The sequence below is a fragment of the Cynocephalus volans genome, chromosome 3 (assembly GCF_027409185.1).
Source record: "Cynocephalus volans isolate mCynVol1 chromosome 3, mCynVol1.pri, whole genome shotgun sequence".
Lineage (NCBI taxonomy): Eukaryota > Metazoa > Chordata > Mammalia > Dermoptera > Cynocephalidae > Cynocephalus > Cynocephalus volans.
Window position 1 is genome coordinate 40,798,198 of NC_084462.1, and position 22,958 is coordinate 40,821,155.

Genomic DNA, 22,958 nt, shown 5'->3' on the forward strand with positions numbered 1-22,958 from the left:
TCAAGATAGAGATAAAAACTTTACCTGTCTTTTTGCTCTCAGGCCTTAGCATATGGTGGGTTCTCAGAAAAAACTTGTCTTGCACCAGGAGTTAATAAATAATCAGTTGGAACATACATGTTCGTGAGACAGTGAAGGGTTTTGCATGGTGATGGAACAATGCAAATTGGTAATAATGGAAAATAAAGGTCAGGTCAGTTATGCAAGGGCTTTTTAAGGCCAAGAGAAGCTTGCTTGATTCAGTTGGAAAATGAGCATGATTGAAAGTTTGGGGCAAGGGACTAGCCTCTTGAAAGCATCCTTTTAGGGCAGTGTGTCTTGTTGGAAAGCTGCTGGCTGGTTCAAGTGCAGCGGAACATGCTGCTGAGGGTATCAGCTGGAAGACTTGCCCCAGCTGCAGCCAGCAGCAGTCAGACACTGGACCAGGAAGGGTTGTGCCTCCTGCTACCCCAGACTGCTAGAGTAGAGTGGGCTGATTGTGGGACAAATCCTTTCTTGCTAGTCACTTTGCAGGCAGTCCCGAGGCTGTGGGCATGCTCCTAGGAGAGAGCATCACTCCTCTCTTAGAGAAAGCTCCTTGCTAAGGAAATTCAAGTCTAGGCCCACCCTGCTGAAATCTCCAAATGGGACCAGCTCTCTAGCGGAGCACAGGGAAACTTGTGAGCTTTTCAAAGGAAAATTGAGTAGATGTAGGAAACTAAGAATTTTCTAATCAGCAGATAGAAAAGAGCAAATAGATGAGAAGTTGGTACTTAGAAAAATGAAAGATTTGGAGGGCTTGAGAACAGGTGATTTGTTGGATGCATTCATTTTTCCAGGCAAAATGTATGGAGAAAACAAGCAAATAAGTAGGATTTGCCTCACAGTTTGGGGCAGGGAGATGAGGAAGGATCAGGAATATTTTCCATAAAACAGTAGGGATGGAAGACAATTGAAAATGAAGGAGAACATACATGAAGAGGAAACATGGGCAGCAGGCATTCTTCATTGTTTGGGAAGGTGGTCAGTAAAAGGCAGGAATGAAAATATATAGCATATAACTAGAGAGGACCAACGTGATCAAATGAAAGTCTTTTTAAAGTCAAGTTGCCCCGTGTATGTTTGAAGGCAGAGGAGAGAGAGCCAGTAGGACAGAAAAATCAGAGGTGTTTAAGGAGTAGGGAAGGAGCTGGAAAAGTAGGAAAGAGCTTTCAGACAAGATTGAATGAGTTATTTTTAGATGCCAAAGGTAAGATGATTCTTGAAGAGACTGGAACAATGAAGCAGGGAGGAAATGCCACCCCAGAGAGCATATGTGACAGGAGACACAGAAAGAAGAGAGGTGTAGTGCTGGGTGAAAAGGAAGTGTTAAAACAAAATTAATAATCTCGCTTTTTCCCGCAGCCAACAGTATTAATGGAATACCCCCAGGAGGAGGAGGAGGACGAGGAGGAGGTAGTGGACCTGGTGGTGGCAGCAGCCAAAAAACTCCGTTGTTTGAAACTTACTCTGATTGGGACAGAGAAATCAAGAGGACAGGTGCTTCTGGGTGGCGAGTTTGTTCTATTAATGAGGGTTACATGATATCCACTTGGTAAGTCCTACTTTAACAATGTTATATATAGCTGGAAGGGCCTTCCCTATGAAGAATAACCAAACTTTGCCATCATTGATAACTTTCAAGTTATGGTTAATGGAATATTTGTTTTGAATAATGTTGAATTGAATATTTTATTTTAAAAATCAGGGCTTTTAACATAATCACAGTATCAGTATTCATCAAAAGAAGTTGACAATTTCTTACTATCAATAATCTATCAGTGTTTCTTTGCATTTTATCTTGTAACTGTCTTTCACAATTGGTTTGTTCAGGTCAGGATCCAAAGTCTTCATATTGTATTTGCTTGGTATGTCTCTTAGGCCTTTTAATCTACAGCAGCCTCCTCCCATCTCTTTTTTACTTACTATTTGTTGACAAAACCAGTTTACTTGTTCTGTAAAATTGTCTACATTCCGGATATTGCTGGTTTTATCCTGTGGGGTCCTTTAACATGTTCCTCTGTCTCCTTTATTTCCTATAAAATGTTAGTTAGTGCTAGAGACCTGATTGGCTTCAGGTTCAGTGTTTTGGGCAAAAATGTTTGATTAGGTGGTGGTGTGTGCCTCCCACTGCATCACGTCGGATCTCAGTCAGGCACATGGCGCATGCTCGCTCGCTTTCTCTGTCTGTCTGTCTCTCTCTCTCATTAGTTCATGCAGAGAAGCACCTCTTTAGGGAAAAAAGAAAAAGCACTACCCTGTTATCACTGGCTGATCCAGTACCAGGAACTTCTGGGAGTACAGTTCTGTAGACTGAGAGTGCTGTAGAGCATGCAGCTTGTGTCTTCTGCCTCCCCTTGAATTTAACCTTCATGGCTAGCCTGCTCTGGCACACATGCTGAGAAACGTGTGACAGGGCGTGGCTGGGGCTGCCTCTGCCCAGCCACATGGAGGAAAGGAGAGGAGGAGGAGGATGTGTCTTAAGTTGCAGTGAGCTTGCCCTGGAGTCTCTCTCACTGTGCCTTTTAGGGGTGGGGAATGGAAGAAGAGAGAGATAAGAAGGGAGCTAAAGCTTCCTGGGAGGTTTGTGTGGTTTGGTTTGGTTTGCCTGGAATCTCCTCACCCACAGCCTGTCAAGAGAACAAAGGTGGATATGTTTTTAGAAACTGCATACATGTTTGAGTAGTAGTCATTCTAGAAAATATTTCAGATATCTTCTTCAGATTTTTCTCATGCTGTACATTTAAATTTTGCAAGAATTGACCGCATCACACATGGTTTAGACTGAATTGTCTAGGACCACCTGTTCCCCCAATGGTGCTCACCATGCAGCCACTAGGTGAGGTGCACATTAAATTGAGATAAACGTGTTTAATTATATCTAGCGTCTACAGAGCACACTATTCCTGCCTTTAGCACAGGACTCTTATGTACAATCTTTTTTCTCCTCCAGCCTTCCAGAGTACTTTGTAGTGCCAAGTTCTTTAGCAGATCAAGATCTGAAGATCTTTTCCCATTCTTTTGTTGGCAGAAGGATGCCAGTAAGTGATTTCTGTTGGATTTCATGAATGTTGATGTCCATTGTTGGCACCTAGTTCAGTAAGGGTTCTGCCTCTCTCCTAGCTCTGGTGCTGGAGCCATCCCAATGGCAGTGCTCTCGTGCGAATGGCCCTCATCAAAGACGTGCTGCAGCAGAGGAAGATCGACCAGAGGTAATTGAGAGATGATCGTTGTCACTTTGGACAGTTGTACTTGGCATAAATAAGTATAGTAAGTTCCCTCCTAATTGAAAATAGTTGGCAAAAGGCATAGTCTTATTAATACCACCATATATTCTATACAAGAATTGCCATTTTGAAAAGAATGTGACTGTATTAAAATTAGCACTTAAGTTATACTGAATATAATTTAATTCTCTGGTTTATGAGACACTTGAGAATCTTACATTGCTGGCATCTTGCTATAACATTGCCCTTAACACACTTTCAAACTGCAGTGATTTCCAGGTGAGACTCTTCAGGATAAATCAAGCTTTTCTTGTAGTTTGATGTGTCTTGTTTAGGTCTAGAAGTCACGATAGCTGGAACAGTGGTTTTCATTAGCCACCACAAACAAGATGAGTGTCATCTGCTGGAGTCAGCAGTAACCTGCATGTAATTTATGTGGGAGGCCTTCCTCAGTGGTTCTCATAGCAGCAGGCAGCACCGTTTGCCACTCCCTGCTTAAAGCCCTGGGCCCTCAGCTTCTGCTCCTCTCCACTCTCCTGAAGCTTCTCTTCCTCCCTGGTACTTGATGCCCTCTCTATAGGCCTCTTCTCTTCACTCCAGATGTTACATAGAGTCAGTCTAAGGCTACTTCCTCTTACCATTTTGTATTTCCTTCCTGAAGTTCACCCAGGGCTGTGACTCTAGTAACCAACATATTTACATCTACAGTCTAATTTGTCATCTTCCACGTGAAGGTCTCATGTCCAAAACCAAATTCAAGGATATGGCCACCACGCCCTCCCCGTCTGCTCTCAGAAACCTAGGGGTCATCCTTGATGGTGTACTCTTTCCTTCCCATCCCCGTCTCCAGTCCTTCATCAGATTTTGTTACTTCACCTGTCAGAAATCTTACAAACCCATATGCTTCCACCCCAGCTTCACCTCGCTGGTATTACGGGTGCCATTATTTCCTTGCTCCACATCCCATCTCCTCTTGAACTTTAGCCACCAGGACATCCCCTGATGTTTTCAATCTGCTGATGTTTTCCCATACTCTTCCCTTCTCCTGGGCTCCATGAGCTCCCTCCAGCTCTTCCCACTTTATATCTCAGTTCAAACATCACTTCCTTGAGATAAGCCTTTTTCACCTCCAGGATTAGGGCATGCCTCACAGTTAGACATTCTCTAGAGCTCTCAAATTCTTCTACATATCACTTATCTCCGCTTTTAATTATATATGTGTGTTACAGTTTGATTACTGCCTGTCTTTCTTACTAGACTGAGCTCCATGAGAGGTGAGGGACCATGTCTGTTCTGCACACCGTTGTAAATGTAGCACCCAGGAAGTACCTGTGACATTTAGTTAATACTTGTTGAATAAATGAGGAACAAATGACAGATAAGAGAACTTCAGAAATTGTATATAACGGTTCATTATTGGTATATCCAGATCTGAGGGTTTTTCCACAGTACCATAACTAAGAAAGCCACATTTGCTGAAACAAATTACTGTCAAATGATCCCAACGTGACCCATCAGTTTTCTGGAAGGAAGCATGCCTACAGTTCACAGAAGTCCCTCTTCTCTGTGGGTTGTGATCTTACCTTCATCACACCAGGAATTAACTCTACCGTGTCACACTCCACACCTTCTTTTCACTAACATGTGTGCCAGTCAAGCACTCAGGTAGGAATTTTACTGTCAGATGGAAAATTGTAACACTGGTAGATGAGAGTTAGTTATAAAGCTTTATAACCAGTGGCATTTTCAATTATTTACTTTGTTAAGCTTAGAATTATTTTAATGCCTTTTGTTTCCTCAACTATTGTGTTCTTTATAAATAGGATGGATCTTCTTTGTTGTCCAACCTCAGCTCCGCACCTTTTTCTCTTAGACATGTCCTCTAGCTCCATTGGCCTTCTCTAGGTTTCTCCATTGGCTGACCTTGTTTCCCCTCATCGTCCCTCTGTCTAGAGCACTGTCCCCAGATCTTTGCATTGCTCCTAGTCATCTGTTTTTCAGCTTCAGTATCACTGTCACAGAGGAGCCTTTTCTGACTATGCCTCAGTCACTTATGCCTCTGTGCATTCATCAGGGCCTGCTGTTTTCTCGTCACTATTTACCCCCCAACCACCAGGTATGTAAACTCCATGGAGGCAGAATCCAGCCTGTCATGTTAAGCTCCCTATCCCCAGCTCCTAGAATAGTGCCTTGGCTTATAGTGAATGCTCGTAAATATATTTTGAAGAAATGGATGAATAGTGATTAAAGAATTTTGTCTTTATTAGGATTTGTAATGCAATAACTAAAAGTCATCCACAGAGAAGTGATGTTTACAAATCAGATTTGGATAAGACCTTGCCTAATATTCCAGAAATACAGGCGGCGTTTGTAAAACTTAAACAACTATGCGTTAATGGTAATTTCATTTTTTATTTTATATATATATAATGAACGGGGAATAGAATTGTATGAGACATGTCAGGAAAAGTGATGTTCCTTAAAAATATAGAAAAAGATATATTTAAGGAGAGGCTTATTGAAATATTTGTACAAATTATATCTTATTGTATGAAAATGTCAGAACCTCCTAGGAAATTAAGTTTAAACTGCTTTTTGTTTTGGAGGGGAAAAAATGAATGTATTAAATCTCTTTTAAATCATGAAAGGTATAGTAACATACTTTTATAAAAGCATTTTGTAAGTATAAAGCTATTACTGTATAGACATATTACTAAGATTTTAATGCATACAGCTAGAGTTTGAGATAGGGAACTGGACATGGACATTGAACAGCCATGTCGTGTTTGCAGCCTCAGAATTCTAATGTATCTGAGCAAACGCTTATCAGGTGGCTTCGATGTCACATGAAAACATCTTTGGTGTAAAGTGGGTCCTCCTTGAGAGAGCCCCCAGTTCACCTGGGAGTCAGGCGAGGCAGCCTTGCAGCAGGTCTTGAATGATGAGTGGGCACTTGTCTGTTAGCTTGGCAAGGGCAGAGGGTTGAAAAAAAACCCAGGGCCTTGAGTGATTGTGTGCACTCTGGGCAGGGCAGCGGAGATACTGTCTCATTCCTGCAGTGGTCAGCTACCAGTGCCACATAAACCAAGTGCAGAGGCAGCACTGGCTGTGGGGGCCAGGCTTGCAGTGAGGAAGCTGTGAGGTGGGGCCTGAACAGCTGTTCTCACAGGATAGGAGAGCCAGAATCAAGGTGTGGGCTGATCGAGAAAGGCTGGGAATTGCTAGCTCTTAGGGGGCAGTTGGTTGTATTCTCAAGATTTCCCTTAAAGAGCCAGAGAGAAGATGGAGCCCCAAGGGAATGCTTTGTTTTGCTTTGTTATAGAATTGTAACTTGTTATCTTAGATGTTTAGAAACCGTGACGTAGTACTGAACTCTGATGTTGATCATGTAAAATTAAGCTTAAAAAGCCTAAAATTGTGCATGTGCATGCATATTTATTACAGACTCTTTTGAAGAAACTGAAGAGAAGTGGTTATCATCACTAGAAAATACTCGGTGGTTAGAATATGTAAGGTTTGTACAACTTCTTTTCCTTTTTAGTTCTTTAATTTTTTATTTCAAAATAATTACACTCACAGAAGGTGCAAAAATATACCTCTTCAGCCAGTTTCCCCCAGTGGTAACATCTCTCATAAACTAGAGTACAACATGAAAACCGGGAAACTGTCATTGGTACAATCTACAAGTCTTATTCAGATTTTACCCGTTTATATATGCTCCTGTGCCTGTGTACACACATACATGCATGTGGTTCTGTGCAGTTTTACCACACGTATGGATTCTCATAACCACCACCGCAGTCAAGATACAAACCTGCTGCATCACCATGAGGCTCCCTGGCACTGCTCCTTTTATCATTGCACCCCCTTTCCCTGTCCCTGCCTCTCGCAACCACTGGTCTCTTCTCCATCTCTAGTTTTGTCATTTCATGAATGTTATGTAAGTCAACCCCTTCCTTTTTTATATATAGGATCAATGAATTTCCCTGATATACAAATCACAGAGTGTATTGTTGAAGAATTATATAAATATTAAAGAAATTCATGAAATAAAGGTTGAGGACACAAGTGTATACAGACAGCCCCTGATGTAACGGTGGTTCGAAGTAGCATTTTTTACTTTACATTGGTGCGAAGTGACATGTGCATTCAGTAGGAACTGTACTCACCTGATGTTGGGCAGCACAGCAACCCACAGCTCCCAGTTAGCCACACATTTTCCACTTAAGATCTTTTCAACTCACATTGCGTTTATCGGGATTTAACTCTATTAGTGTTAAGTCAAGGAGCATCTGTATAGTGAAAGATTAGATTTGCTTCATTTCAAGTACTTTTCAAATATGTTTGTAGTGGAAATTTGACTACTAACATTAATTTTCCCTTTCTCTTTTCAGGGCTTTCCTTAAACATTCGGCAGAACTTGTGTACGTGCTGGAAAACAAACACCTTTCTGTAGTCCTACAAGGTAATTAAAGTAATTCCTGAAAACATCATGACCACCATGCCAGCCAGACTTGGTGACTGATTGCCTACATTCAAGTAAATCATATCAATCTGAGCTCTTACTGTAATACCATCAAATATGCTACAGATTTTGCATATTATTAGAGTAAAAACAAAGACTGCAAATAGAACAGAGAGGAGTGCAGTTTTCTAGCCTTTTTTAAACCCTTCTTCCTGTCTTATGGGAAGGATGGGTCACATGCCTTGTTGGATTGATACTTAGCATTCGTTTTGGCAGGGTATCCTCTCTCTAATCTTGCTGTCTTTCCAGTGCATACAAATGTGTTTTACCTTCAGTGTCTTCTGGCTCATGCTAGACTGTGACTGTTCAGAATATCAGGACATTTACTGAACTGAGTAGCCAATAATGGGAATTTTGTCTAATATTTGGTAGGAATAAACTGCAATGTAGAAATCTTTCAGTTAAGCAAAGGGTAATTATTTATTAAATAACTTTACAGCAATAGAATTTCTAAGTTTGCAGATACAGTTTAATAGACCATGAACTACCTTTTATATTCACACTGCATAGTACATGAACACAGGATGCTGAAGATTACAGATGTATTTTTACCAACTGTCAAACTTAACTGACTTTAACAAGACAAAGATATTTAAAATCCTTAAGAAAAAAAATAAGAATAGTGAAATACCATACAAAGTAACCCTTAACTGATGCAGTCAGAGTATGTATCTACTTCACAAATGAATGTAAGACCCAGCAGTCAGGTAGTTTTCCCCTCTCACCCAGTGGGTGTCCTCACGTTGTTGGAAAGTCCTCCTTACCTGTGACTTCTCCACAAGTTTGTGTTATAAAGGCCTCTGAAGAAGTGCTGAGCTTGTATTTTACTAATTTTTTTTAGTGTGTTTTTTAAACAATTTATTGAAGTATAATTTTCATACTATAAAGTTCACCCATTTTGAATGTATAAATCAATAGTTCTTAGTAAATATACAGAGTCCAGTCTTTAAAAAAATTTTATCACTCCAAAAAGATTCCTATGTCCCAGCTCCAGGCAATCACTAGTGAATCAACTTTTTGTCTCTATAAGTTTTGCCTTTTCTGGATATTTCGTATAAATGGAATCAGGCAATATATGGTGTTTTACCTCTGGCTTCTTTCATTTAACATACATGTTCTTAAGGTTCTTTCATGTAGTGTGTATCATCAGTTTGTTCCTTCTTATTTCTGAATTGTATTTGTAAATACATTTTGTTTATCTCTTTACCTGTTGAGGACATTTGGGTTGTTTCCACTTTTTGGCTATTATGAACTATGCTGCTATGAATGGTCACATAGAAGTCTTTTCGGGGACATATGTTTTTATTTCTCTTAGGTAGATATACAGAAGTGGAATTGCTGAGTTGTATAGTAAATTTATGTCCAGCTTTTTAAGAAACTGCCAAATGGTTTCCTGAAGCAGCTGTACCACATTTCCCTTCCCCTCAGCAATGTATGAGGATTCCAGTTTCTCCACCTCCTCACCAGCACTATTATCAATCTTTTGGGTTATTCTAGTAGGTGTGAAGTAGTAGCTCATTGTAGTTTCATTTGTTTCTCTAATGCATTTCATCTTATCAGTGAGTTCTAAGAATTCTTTATATGTTCTAGATACAACCTCATTACATTTTTATATGATTAGCCAAAACTTTTCCCCAATCTGTGGCTTTTCATTTTCTTGATCTCTTTTGAAGCATTGATTTTTTTTTTTTTTTTTTGTCTTTTTTGTGACTGGCCGCACCGCGCTCAGCCAGTGAGTGCACCGGCCATCCCTATATAGGATCCGAACCCGCGGCGGGAGTGCCACTGTGCTCCCAGCGCCGCACTCTCCCGAGTGCGCCACGGGGTCGGCCCTGAAGCATTGATTTTTAAGTTTTGATGAAATCCAACTTATTCATTTTTTCTTTTATGGGATCATGTTTTTGGTATCTAAGAACTTTTTTGCCTAATTCAAGGTCATGAAGACTTTTTCTTATGTTTTATAGAATTTTTATAGTTTTAGCTCTTACATTTAGGTCTGTGACTCATTTTGAATGAATTTTTGTGTATGTTGTGAAGAGTTGAAATTCATCTTTTTTGCATGTGGATATTAAATTGTTCCAGCACCATTTGTTGAAAAGACTATTCTTTCTCTGTTGAATTTCCTTGGTACTTTTGTCAAAAATTAATAGACTATAAATGGTAATGGTTTAATTTTGGACTCTCTATTTTATTCCGTTGATGTTTATGTCTGTGCTTATGCCAGCACTGCACTCTTTTGAGTACTGTAGGTGTGTAGTAAGTTTTGAAATTGAGACATATAAGTATTCCAGCTTTGTTTTTGACAGTGTTTTGGCTATTCTGGGTCCTTTGCATTTCTGTATAACTTTCAGGATTATCAAAAAGCCTACTGGCATTTTGATAGGAATGTGTTGAACCCATACATCAATTTGGGAGAATATCGTCCTTATTGAATCTGCTAATCCATGAGATGAATGTCTATTTATTTACATCTTTTATTGGCAGTGTTTTAGGTTTTATTGTACAAATCTTGCATTTATTTTATTAAATCTTTTGAGTATTTTATTTTTTATGTTACTATGAATACAATTTTCTTAATTTCATTTTCAGATTTATTGTGTACTCTGATTGTTATTATGTATAGAATTCCTGCAACCTTGCTGAACTCATTTATTAGTTCTGGTAGTTTACTTTATGGATTCCTTAGGATTTTTTACTTAAGGGATAAAATTGTCTACAAATGATAGTTTTTACCTCTTTCTTTCTAATCTCTGATGTCTTATTTCTTGCCTAATTGCTCCAACTAAGCCCTCCAGTACAGTGCAGTATAGAAGCAGCAAGAGCAGACATCTTTGTCTTGTTCCTTATCTTAGGGGGAGAGCGTCCAGTCTTTCACCAGTGAGAATGTTATTAGTTGTAGTGTTTTTGTAGATGCTTCTGATGAAGTTGAAGAAGTTTCTTTCTATTCCTTGTTTGCTGAGTTTTTATCAAGAATGAATATGGAATTGTGTTAGATGCATTTTCCATATCTGATGAGATGATCATGGTGTTTTTGTCCTTTATTAATATGGTACCTTACTTTGATTGTCAGATGTTAAACCAACCTAGCATTTCTGGGATAAATTCTTATGTTCCTGGGATAATTTTGTTTACTGGTATTTTTGTTAATCGTTTTTACATCTGCACTCATAAGGGATAGTGGTCAGTAATTTTCTTCTGATTTCTTTGGCTGGCTTTAGGGTAATTCTGGCCTTACTGAAAAAGACGACAGCTATAAAAGACAGGAGGGAAATGTTTGGCACCCTTTTAGATGATAGTGGACAATCCCATTCTCCCATTCACCTGTCTCGAATGGATTCTAGAAAGACTTTTCCACCACAAACCATTGAAATGTAAAAAGTAAATGATAAGCTTCTACTATCAGGCAAATATTCACATATAAAAGACCATCGCCTGTTAAACACTAATTTAGTTTTTCTAAAAAGTCTATAATATTTTAGAGTTGCTGGAATTCAGTAAAATTTCCTTATACAGGTATTTTTGAAGGTAGCCTTGGTGCAGAATACTCAATTATCTAATTTATCTCTCTTTCTCTTTGTCTCTTAGCATTTACCATTTTTTTTCCATTTTATTGACAGAGGAGGAGGGAAGAGATTTGAGCTGTTTCATAGCTTCTCTTGTTCAAGTGATGCTGGATCCTTATTTCAGGACAATTACTGGATTTCAGAGTCTGATACAAAAGGAGTGGGTCATGGCAGGATATCAGTTCTTAGACAGATGCAACCATTTAAAGAGATCAGAGAAAGAGGTAACAAAGTCTTAATGCTTTATTTTCAGTCTTTAAGTGTGCCCAAGATAAAATGTGTCATTATGTAAAGAGATAAGGGGCTTTTAAAAAATAATGCATTTAGTACATCCTAGCTTCCATAGTCCAAGGCTAACTAATAAAGTCCAAATTGATATACGTATGAAGATAATCGTTAACTATATAGGTGAAATTTCAAAAAGTTGTCTGTTGAATTTGTCTAAGTTGAAAATTACCTGAATAAATTCTGCATTAACTTTTCTGAAAAGCTGATAAAATGTTTTGAAAAATCACTTTTGGAATATCACATTTTCTCACAATGGGGCACATGAGTTAAGAATGTAAAGTTAGGGTCATCTGTATAACACCTGTGGGGCTGGCAGCTGCCTTGGGTCCATAGTTAGGCTGCAGAGGGCCCTGCAGAAATCTTATAGGCCAGGCGGTCAGACCAGTTTTTACAGGATGGTTTCAGAGAGCACCATTTGACTTGTGGTATCTCTATCTCAGATAAAATAGCTGTCATGAGCCGCTGTACTTGGGGATAAACCATGTGGCCTAGAGTCTGATGCCAAACTGTTTTCTGAAACTTGTAGAAGTTTTCTGGATACCGAGCCTACAAGGTCAACCAAATGTTAATTATAGAAGTTGGTTGCATTTTTTGGTTTGTTTTTTTTGTGTGTTCTAAGGAATTGTTTCCAGGATGTGCAATGCATATTTTGCTCTTCTGCATTTGTACAATGGCAGCCCACTAGTCTGTTCACTCTGCCATTTCTACTTGGCATACTTACTAGGCACATAGGATCATGATGTTTATCATGGTCAAACATACTTAGATTTGACGTAAGATATTTAATCTATTTCATATTCTTAGCTCAACTTAGGAGCCAAGTGTTTTAGGCTTAGATGTTTTCGTATTAATCTCTTAATATCAGCAATAAATTTGGAAGTAAACGTGAACAGCTGAAGGATCTTAAATAATCCCATTGTCTGTCTGTATTTGCCAGTCTCCCTTATTTTTGCTGTTCTTGGATGCCACATGGCAACTGTTAGAACAGTACCCAGCAGCTTTCGAGTTCTCTGAGACCTACTTGGCCGTGCTGTGCGACAGCACCCGGATCTCACTGTTCGGCACCTTCCTATTCAACTCTCCTCACCAGCGGGTGAAGCAAAGCACAGTAAGTGACACTGGCTGTAGCTGCTTCTTTCTTTTTTTACAACTTTATTGAGATATAATTGACATACAATTAACTGCATATTTGAAATATATAATTTTAAACTAATTTCTGGTTGAATTCCTTAAAAGACACAAAAATCTAGGAAATCGTTTCATTTTTATGAATGAACACTTTATGTGTTCTTCTCTGATGTAGATTGTTCATAATAAACCAGTTTAAAAATGTAAATTACTTTTACCACCATAAATGTCATGCTTTTGTATTTGTAGTTTCATATTTGGACTGTTTGGTAATTAAAAAAAAGATGCTGTTTGAGGACATTTATTTCCTAGATCAGTAGAATAAAAGTTGTACAAAACAAGATTATTTTTGTTCAAGAGTTTTGTGGAAGTTTAGAGATGAATTGTAGCATGGTACTAGACTGACATTCCCTGCTGGTAGTACCTCACCATATGTTCTCAGAATCCCATATGTCATACAGCAGTCACTTTTGGGTAGGATTGTAAGTTTCTGGTCACAGTTCATTGAACTAGAGAGAAGAATTCTTTCTCACTAAGGAGGATCTCAAGCCAGACATGAAACCAGTTCCAGCTTCTTGCTGCTGAGCAATGTCCTCCCACATGCATGTTTGAACAAACAGGAGGAGCCCATTAGTGCTGCGGTGGCTGCTGAGACAGAAAGGACACCTAGTAGTGGCTTCAGGAAGCCTTTCTAGGAAGAGGGCTAATTCTCAGTGAGCTCTGGGGTCTTCAGCCTCAGCATTAAGCCCTGGTCTAGGCAGCGAGGCCTGCGGGGCAGGAAACCTAAATTCTGCCCTGGCCTGGGAAAAATGCTCAGCCTACATTTCTCTCAGGCTTAAGCCTGTAAGCCTAGCCTCTTCATCTGTAAAATGGATCCATCAGACTAACAGGTGTGCCTTTGGTCTTGTTGTGCAAGGTGAAAACATTATGTAAACTGTGAAGCATTATGCCAATTGTCCTAAAGAAATGTGAGTTGTTCTGAATTGTAGGTATAAGAGACAAAATGTAGTGGACAGTCAAGGAACTGATTCTATTCAGGCTGTTGCAGTAGGGAGAACTGCATTAATGAGGAGCACCCCAAAGAAAAGGACTGGGGCTGGGGTTTTATTTCACAGGCAGTAACAGGAGTCACGATGGGGAGGGGAGGCAGGTCTTCTCTCAGAACTCAGTTCTCAGAACACGATAAGCAGTAGGGCTTGCTCAGCGTTGCTGCTTTGGGGGCGCCTGGATCAGAGAAGCTCAACACTGTCTGAGGGTTTTTAGATTGAATAGCTTGGGAAGGAGATTTTTGTAGAATATACTCTATGCTTCCCTAAAATAATTTAACCTTTCCAAATACTGTGCTGAGGACCAGTGATAGGTTCAAAAGCTCCTGAGGCATGGAAGACTTTTTTGTTCCTAAAATAAATGGTCTCCCAGTTCTTTTCATTTCTCGTTCACTGCTACCATTTTTGTGCCTGTTTTTACCAAGAGCTAGTCCTTCCCTTGGCTGTTTGCCTCCCTTAGCTCTCTTCTCCATTCTCCCCTTACTACCCCATGCACACACCTGCTCCTCTACACACACCTGCCCTCTTGCACACACCGGCAGTGTGAGCCTGCAAAAGGTTCCTGAGTCTCAGGAGCCAACAGCCTCGTCAGCCTGTAAGTGTTAAACAAGAGGACACAAGCTTTAGGGTCCTAGTGACTTGGCAGTGCATTGGGTGAGCATCTGAGCACAGGACCTGATGGTCCCCAGAGACACTGACTGCTTGCTGCTGCTTCTTGGCTGGATCCTGGATGTGCTGAGGTATGCCCACAGAGAGATTTCTAATCAGAGTGAAAGTTACCAAATAGTTTTAAAAAGTATTTCATCTGCTTTCCTTGTTTCTTGTTATATAGTGCTATATTTTCATAATTTGGCTTTTTCTGACAAATGCTGAAGAGTCCCTCGCTCTCTTCCTCCCAGCAGGGAACTGGCCACTGACTAAGAGTCGTGATCAGCCCCTCCCACACAGCCATATCCAAAGGCGTTTCCTCTTTTTTCCATTCCGAAGCCACCTTAAATGTAGTGGTCAGGTACTGTTTGTGGAAAATCTGATCTTCCTTGGAGATAAATATTTTTAGCTTTCACGTTTAAAAAAATATGAGTTTTTCTATATACTTCCTTCAGGGCCCTTAAAACAGGTTGGGGTTTATGCTTTATTAGATTTTAACTCTTAACAAAACTATTTTCTAAAGCAAATGGGTTGTCTTTATCCATGTACATGTATGATGAAATTTCAAATAACTAAAAATATTTTTAACTATATTTGGTACTTAATGAATTTTTACATACTTAAAATAAAAATTTTATAAAACTTAAAGTGTCTTGTGCTGTCACATAGCTTAACCATTTCTTGATGATTCTCAGCTGTCACACCTGGCTGTGATGTGGTGATTGACTCCTGGCTACTGTACTTTTTTCCTAATAATGTTTACTACCCTTTACCTTTATAACTTCCAAAGAAATTCTTGTTTTGTTGTTGTTATTGTTTGTAGAAAATTTGGAAAACAGGAAAAGGTACAGGACAGCAAATACTCATCAGAATCAATCATTTCCCACCATCCAGAGACTCAGTATTTTGCGATACTTCCTCCAGGAAACTATGATGTATAAGCTGTTGTGGTAGCCTGCTTTTGTCAGTTGGCTAAGATGAGGGTCCTTTCTCCATGTCACAGAATGTGACTGCATAGTTTGAGTTGGTCTGGTCTGCCTTTTAGAGGAACTCCATGTCCTTCTGCACAGTGAGGTGGTTGGTTATCACCCCTTAGCCCTGTGTTGCCTCGATTGCTGAGGTGGGAAACTGGGTCAGCAGGCTATATCAGCCCATAGTGGGGGCCCGATGTGGGCCCGCCTTGCTGCATGGTTTTTATGGTCTTGGCCAAATGCTAGGGCCACAAGGGAGTTGATTCCTTCAAGCCAGTTGATCTGCCTGTGGTCCAGATATTTAAGGTCACCAGAGAAGTGAAGTATGGCTGTGCACTTAGAAAATAAGTTGTAAAACAGGTGGCAGTGATTTCCATCCAAAGATTTTATTAATCCACTTACCAATGGGTAACTGCTGAGATATGTGACCACGTCCTTCTAAGAATAAAATACTGCAATTGTAAAACAGCCTGGACATGTTGAAGACTTGGTGTATAGTGTTAGCGAAGTTGTGCTTGTCTTAGTGACACCCTCGAAGTTGTGCTTGTCTTAGTGACACCCTCGTTGCGCAGAGGGTGTGGAGGGGGCGGTGCTCTTGTTCCCGCAGAGAGTCAAGCCTCCTTTCACCTGGGCTAGGAACGCCTCTCCTCTCCCTGGAAGTGGAAGTGCTGCTCTAGAGGGTTCTGAGTGCTCTAGTTCAGAATGTTCAGCCTGTGTAATGATGAATGGCTCCTCAGAAAAAGGAACTCATGAGAAAATCTTTAGTTTTGCATCTTTTTACAAACATTCAAATATTTTATTTTGCAGGAGTTTGCTATAAGCAAAAATATCCAATTGGGTGATGAAAAGGGCTTAAAATTCCCCTCAGTTTGGGACTGGTCTCTTCAGTTTACGGCAAAGGACCGTACCCTTTTCCACAGCCCCTCCTACATTGGAAAGAGCACACCTTGTGTACAGAATGGCACTGTGAAGTCTTTTAAACGGACAAAGGTAAATTACAACTAACAATATGTTGTTGGTTCTCATGTAACCACATGCTTTTTTTTTTTTGGTGGCTGACTGGTACAGGGATCGAGCGTTGGACCTTGGTCACACACATCTTTTTTTCAGAACATACTATTAAAAGTGAAGTCACTTCCCACGGTGACACTGCTCACGCAGACTTCTAAGGGCTCATTCCCCTTGTAACTGAAAGGGCTGTATCCCGAGTTTTGTTTTTTGTGTCTGAGGCCCATGAGACCCTGATCAGCACTGCAACTCTGAGCCTGGGAGCCCGTTTCCTGAAACACATCCAGTCTGCCCATTCTTATTTCTAGAATCACCCAGGTCTGGGGATTTTTCCCTAATCCAGATGTCTTAGAAAGTTGCACTTAAGGAAATTAATGAATTGGATGCACTCACCTCCCTACCCCCATTCAGGCTGGTGGTAATTGCCTAGGTGGTCAACACCTTTAAAAAAGTTTAATTACTGGGGGGAGGATTAAGCACTACAAAGAATGGAAATATTCTGGTGAACTGAGATTGCATCAGTTTTTTGTAATGCTAATTTTATATTTGCCACTGCACCTTTACAGTCTTTCTGAAAGAGGGAAGCACTAGGAAAATAATGCTGAAATCTCTCTTCTGCACAGAAAAGCTACAGCTCCACACTAAGAGGAATGCCATCTTCTTTAAAGAATGGACTCATCGGTGACCAAGAATTACTTCCAAGAAGAAATTCATTAATATTAAAACTAAAGCCAGACCCCATTCAGCAAACTGACAGCCAGAACAGTGATATGGAGCAGTATTTTAGAGAATGGTTTTCCAAACCGGTCGACCTGCACGGAGTTATTCTGCCACATCTCTCTGGAACATACATAAAACTGTGGAAACTGTGCTACTTCCGCTGGGTCCCCGAGGCTCAGATCAACCTCGGGGGTGTCATCACTGCCTTTCACAAGCTCTCGCTCCTGGCTGATGAAGTGGACGTGCTCAGCAGGATGGTGCGGCAGCAGTGCAGCGGCCCTTTGGAAGCCTGCTATGCGGAGCTGGGCCAGAGCAGGCTGTACTTCAGAGCCAGTGGCCCGCATGGCACCTCGGGGACACCAGACTTTCTCTCCTCCTCATTTCCGTTTTCTCCTGTAGGGAATCTATGCAGACGAAGCATTTTAGGAACGCCTTTAAGCAAATTTTTAAGTGGGGCCAAAATATGGTTATCTACTGAGACACTAGCAAATGAAGACTAAAATGTAGTATTTTCTGAACATTTTGAGGGAAGCTGTAATTTTATTTTTCTGAATTAAAATTGCTAACCATAGGCATTTGAAGCTGTAATAATTTTATATATAAGAATAATAGTAGAAATTCACACTAATATTTAAAAATATGTTGAATCATGCTTCCTTCACAATTATTTTAAAAAGATGTAAATTTTGCTTTTTATGTCCTCTTTCTGTCATCATAGATCTAGCTCATTTTAAAGTGATATGCAGGCAAGCATTCCCCCATCCTTGTAACTGTGATCAAACTAACCAGGTTTTGTCTGCTACATTTGTTCTGTCTGCATCCGTTTTTCCTACCACCTAAAAGATTAATTTATACTAAGATTAGTAGCCCAAAGGAGCAGACACCAGGAAACTTAAGAAATTAGTGTTTAGTATATTTCCAGCAACATTCAGTAAAACCCCCAAAGGCTTTCCTAGGTCATTCATGTATTTTTCTGGTAAGTTTCTGTTATTTCTAATTGAACTCACCTGGTGAGCTTTCAGTGTTCCAAGGCCAAAATTTATTATTTTAGATCACCTTGTTTGGGAGGGACTTTAGATCACTGTTTTGAAATCATGAGCTGGCTTTTAACCTCATAGGACTAGCTTTAAAATGATATGCACTGTTAATTTTGAAGCATTTGCTGGAGATAATGTAATTAAACACAGAAGTGCCTTTGACATTAATATTAAGGTATGGAATAACACAGAGGAGAATATAATTCCACCTTTTAAAATTAAGGTGTTAAAATCTCACTGCATATTGCAAGTAAGTTTTTTGGACTAAGCTTCATACCATTAGCAAGGAGTCCTCAAAGCCACATTTTTGCCCCTCTGAAATCCAGAGGACAAAGCAACCTGTGGGGAGCTGATTCCGAGAGTCTCAGGCTGCCTGTGTGTTAGAGGTAGCCCAGCTCCATCCAGCAGGTGAGTGCCACAGACAGGAGGGTGCCGTCTACACTGAAACCCAGACTCGAACAGACGGCTTGCCTGGAAGTGGTGTGGGCTTTCCTGTCACCTTTCCAGTGTAGTAACCTATTGTTGGTGCTTCCCATTGGAAATAACTACTGAGGTCACAAGTCAGGGCACCTACACAGAAGTCCCTTCTCTCTGAGGGTTATTAACACTTAGGAAGAGAGAAAAGAAGGAATAAAAATGGACTTTTCTCAAAATACTGCCATTTTAATAAATAGTGAACTATTCCTAAATTCCTAAAACTGCCTTGTTTTCAATCTATGACATCATAGCTGATGCTGGGGGGGTCAAAGATTAAGCTTTTTATGGCAGTGATATTTAGCACCCCCACCCCTTTCCCTGTTTAAAAGATGGACATTTTCAAATTTGACTATGTTAAAGTTTCTTAAATTGCCATCTTAAGATTTTGAAAATTTTTATAATAAAATAGTTGGCTATTTCCTTTTCTAAAACAGGTTTTTTCAAGATAACGTGTTTTATATGTACTGAATAGCTATTTCTATTTGAATTATTTGCCTTTTTAAAATTGTTTGATAATGGGTTTAACAAGACAGAAGTTTTTATAAAATGTCTTAGGAAATTCATCTTGTATAAACCCAATGTTTTTGCCAACTTATTGCCTGGAAAATAAGGACTATTTTCAGTTTATACAAATAGCATTATTGTTATTAAATATTTTATTGTTCTTGATTGGAAACCAGCTCTGATCCCCTTAAAACACCACAGCATATCCTGCCACTGAAAGTGTAATACTATTTCTCCCTTTTTCATTAAGCTGCCTTATTATTATTACAGATTGTTCTAAATTTATTTTTTGGATTGAGCATTTATTTCTCTATAATTTTCTTCCCTCACACAATTATTTCAACTCCTTTAATAACATTTTTTGATAATTTACATGTTTTAAAAAGATGAGGTACTATTAATAGTTTTAAAATAGAAAAGTGCATATTTTTATATGATAATCAAATGTAGCAAAATGTTTTTTTTACATTTTTGCTGGGGAGTTGTCATATCATGGTTATTGTGCCACAGTTTATCATGCATAATATGAAAAACAACTGTAACAGCCTTAAGTCAGGCCATCATAAAGCTGCTTCGTACCTCTGCTAACAGAAAGGACACTGGTGACAGAAGTGGCAAGTGTGGCTGCATATAGTGTACCAGAGAGAGCTGGACACTCACAGTCCCCAGGGCCCTGTGAGCGGAGCCTGTGCTGATGGAATGCCATGCAACGCCAGACAGCGCTGGACTTTGTAGTGTGAACTTAAAACTGTACAGCGTCGGGCCGAGCCCGTGGCGCACTTGGTAGAGTGCTGCGCTGGGAGCGCGGTGACGCTCCCGCTGCGGGTTCGGATCCCATATAGGAATGGCCAGTGCGCTCACTGGCTGAGTGCTGGTCACAAAAAAGACAAAAAAAAAAAAAAAAAAAAAAAAAAAAAAAAAAAAACTGTACAGCGTCTTACTGTTATTTTATGATGGAAGCCAATTTAAAACCAAAAATGTCTAAGCTTATTTAAGGATATTAATTTCTACTAACAGATGGTGGAAACTGTTCATCACATCCTTCAACAGAATTTGCTTGCTGTAGCAGTGATCAAGTAGTTAAAACTTGATTTTGAGAGAAAACTAAAACCTTTGTGCCTAAAACTGATAACTTTAAAGTAGGATAAGCAGGAAGATGAGATACCTTGTTCAACAATAATGAATGTGAAGGAAATTTTGACTGCTAAATAAAATTTCCACAGATATTATTTGCTGTAGTTATCACTGTGAATTGATCTACAAGAACATAGTGACTGAAGAGGTGAAGGCATCTTCTCCCACCTGTACTTGTGTGTCACCCATGCGACTGTTTTGCTTGCCCTCTAAGATGAGGTAATGATCAATAACATTTTTAATATCAGTACAGAAGTGGCTGTAGTTACAGCCATGTAGGTATGAATGGGCCATGCATGTCCTAACTGGTCCTTCCTTTCAATAAGTACAAAAACTGGAGAGTAATGTTTCCCCAAGAAGGTCTGAGAAGGAGTTGACAGAAGACTGGGACCCTGGTCCTTGATTCCTGGGCCTGCTATTCAGATAAATCACCTTCCTACTCCTCCCCTTCCCCAGCCTGAGCCCCAGAAGTGATGAGCAGCCCTGTTTTAATCACACTGTCAATACAGAAAATTCCCTCTAATCTAGTTATCAGTGATGCTTTTAAAGAGAAGGACGGTAAGGGACAACTGCTTCTGAGAAAAACTATTCATTCCTTTGGTGATCCAGGCCCAAGTGGTAAGCGTGAACATTTTCAGGTGCCATAAGTTGAGCAACTTCGTGAGTATTTGTTTTTTTAATTCCTAAAGAAGTCAGAATTTCAACTGTTTCTGCCCTTCTTGGATAATCATAAAACAAGGATGTTTAACAGCTAAACGTTAAAAGCTTAGATAAATTCAATAATCTCCATTTCCAAAATATTAGAAACATTGTTTATGTTACTTTTGTAAAAGACCTAAAGAGGTGAATCATTACCTGTTTGTTTTGGGGGCTTTTTTCCCAGTTTTTTTGTAAGTCTAACTTAACACAGACAAATCCAGCTCCTAAAATGGCCACCAAGGTTTTGACCTTTTAAAAAGTTCATTACCTATTGTGTGGAAACAGTGAGTGTATTAAAGTGAATACCAAGTTTTGTGATACAGACACTTTAAATGAGTCATTAAACTGTCAGTTTTATAATTGACAATAACAAAATCAGAATTAAATAAAATGTAGTGATGTTCTACACTTTTGAAAACCTTACATCAACGTATGACCATCTTAGCCAAGGCCTTTGCTTTTAGCTCCAGCTGCAACCACGTGGCAGACTTCTACTTCAGCCCCCAGCTTCTGCAGTTCATCCAACCAGATCATTTGCTTCTGTGAAAGACGATCACTGGGGCCTTTAACTTCTACCAGCTGGAAGGTAAGTTTTAAAAATTATCAGTATCTTACTGAAACCTGAATAGCCATCCAAATAAGCTATAGTAGTTTTCACTAACAACTACTTCAATGGGTTATTCTACTGCACCACTGTGTTTATATATATATAATAAAACATACACATAGTTAAATTCCTTGAGAAGTTTTTCTATTTTGTAGAAACTAGACAGTTCTTCACAGAGAATTACTAAATTAATTCTTAGTACAGCAATTGAAAAATTGTTTTAAAGCATGAACTGGATTGCTACTTCCCTGCCTAAAACTTTCAAATTACTTTGTCATATTTGCAATTATATCTAAACTTCTTGCTGTGACCTACAAAACTGTAGGATTTGGCTCCTGCCGACCAAGGCCTGCTTTCAGTTCATGGAAGAGACCAGTCTCTTCCCTACCTAAGGGCCTTCCCTTCACTTGCTGCTCCCTCTGCCTAGGACATTTCTCCCAGTTCTTCACATGCCTGATGTATCTTTCAACGCTCAGCTTAAACGGATCTCAGAGTGGTCCACCATATCTCTTAAGTAGAATCCTTTCTATGCACTTCTTTCATGGCATTTATCATAAGATTAAACTGTTTATCATCTTCATGAAGGCAGGGATAGTGTTAGTGTTGTTCACTGCACATTAGTGAACTTGAAGACAGCATTAAAAACTATCCTAGGTGAAGTATAGAAAAAAAAATTTTAACAAACACATTCAGCAGCCTAACAGATGTTTTATTAGAGTCCCCAAAGGAAAGGGGAGAAAAATATTTGAAGAAATAATGGCCCAAACTTCATGAAATTATAAACCCAAAGATCCAAGAAACTCAACCCTAAGCACAGAAAATAACAGTACACTGAGAAATACCATAATTAAATTGTATAATCATCAATAAAGGGGATATCTTAAATGCAGCCACAATTTTTAAAAGCCAGAGGGAAAAGATACATTTCTCATTGGAAACTGCTAGCTAGCAGACAATGGACCAATATTTTTAAAGTATTGAAAGAAAAAAAACTCACCATACAGGTTTTTGCTTAGAGAAAATATTTTTTAAAAACAAAGGTGAAATAAAGACTTTTTAAGACATACAAAACCTAAGTAATTCATTACTAGCAGACCTCCACCTCAAGAAATGTTAAAGGAAATTCTTCAAGCAGGAGAATGATAGCACATGGAAATCTGGATCTATACAAAACAATAACAAGCACTGAAATTGGTACTACATGAGTAAATATGGAGACTCCTATTAATCAACTGCAGAAAACAAAAATAATGTGTTATAGATTTAGAACTTGTAATAGAGATCTATAAAAACACCAAAAAGGCTGGGAGGGGAGAAATAGAACTACACTGCTGTAATGTTCTTTATACTATACATGA

The 22,958-nt window shown here is 39.3% G+C and overlaps 2 protein-coding genes across 3 annotated transcripts in view; one reads left to right on the forward strand and one right to left on the reverse strand.

Moving 5' to 3' along the window:
* MTMR10 (myotubularin related protein 10) overlaps positions 1-20,009 on the forward strand; it is a 46,736-nt gene extending 26,727 nt beyond the window's left edge. The window contains exons 7-16 of the mRNA XM_063088820.1: positions 1,384-1,573; positions 2,972-3,059; positions 3,142-3,230; positions 5,513-5,643; positions 6,690-6,759; positions 7,640-7,710; positions 11,388-11,557; positions 12,559-12,729; positions 16,222-16,404; positions 17,046-20,009. Of these exons, the coding sequence (XP_062944890.1) occupies positions 1,384-1,573; positions 2,972-3,059; positions 3,142-3,230; positions 5,513-5,643; positions 6,690-6,759; positions 7,640-7,710; positions 11,388-11,557; positions 12,559-12,729; positions 16,222-16,404; positions 17,046-17,642 (1,760 nt within the window). The 3' untranslated portion in view covers positions 17,643-20,009. The remainder of the gene's footprint in view (positions 1-1,383; positions 1,574-2,971; positions 3,060-3,141; positions 3,231-5,512; positions 5,644-6,689; positions 6,760-7,639; positions 7,711-11,387; positions 11,558-12,558; positions 12,730-16,221; positions 16,405-17,045) is intronic.
* The window catches only part of FAN1 (FANCD2 and FANCI associated nuclease 1), a 34,194-nt gene continuing 27,128 nt past the window's right edge, over positions 15,893-22,958 (reverse strand). Inside the window, exons 13-14 of one of the 2 annotated variants that reach the window (XM_063088819.1) lie at positions 21,418-21,572; positions 15,893-17,546 (exon numbers count right to left, since the gene is read on the reverse strand). In XM_063088819.1, coding sequence (XP_062944889.1) covers positions 21,435-21,572 — 138 coding nt within the window. In that variant the 3' untranslated portion in view covers positions 15,893-17,546; positions 21,418-21,434. Of the gene's footprint in view, positions 17,547-21,374; positions 21,573-22,958 lie in introns of those variants that run through there. The other variant, XM_063088818.1, reaches the window with a different exon arrangement.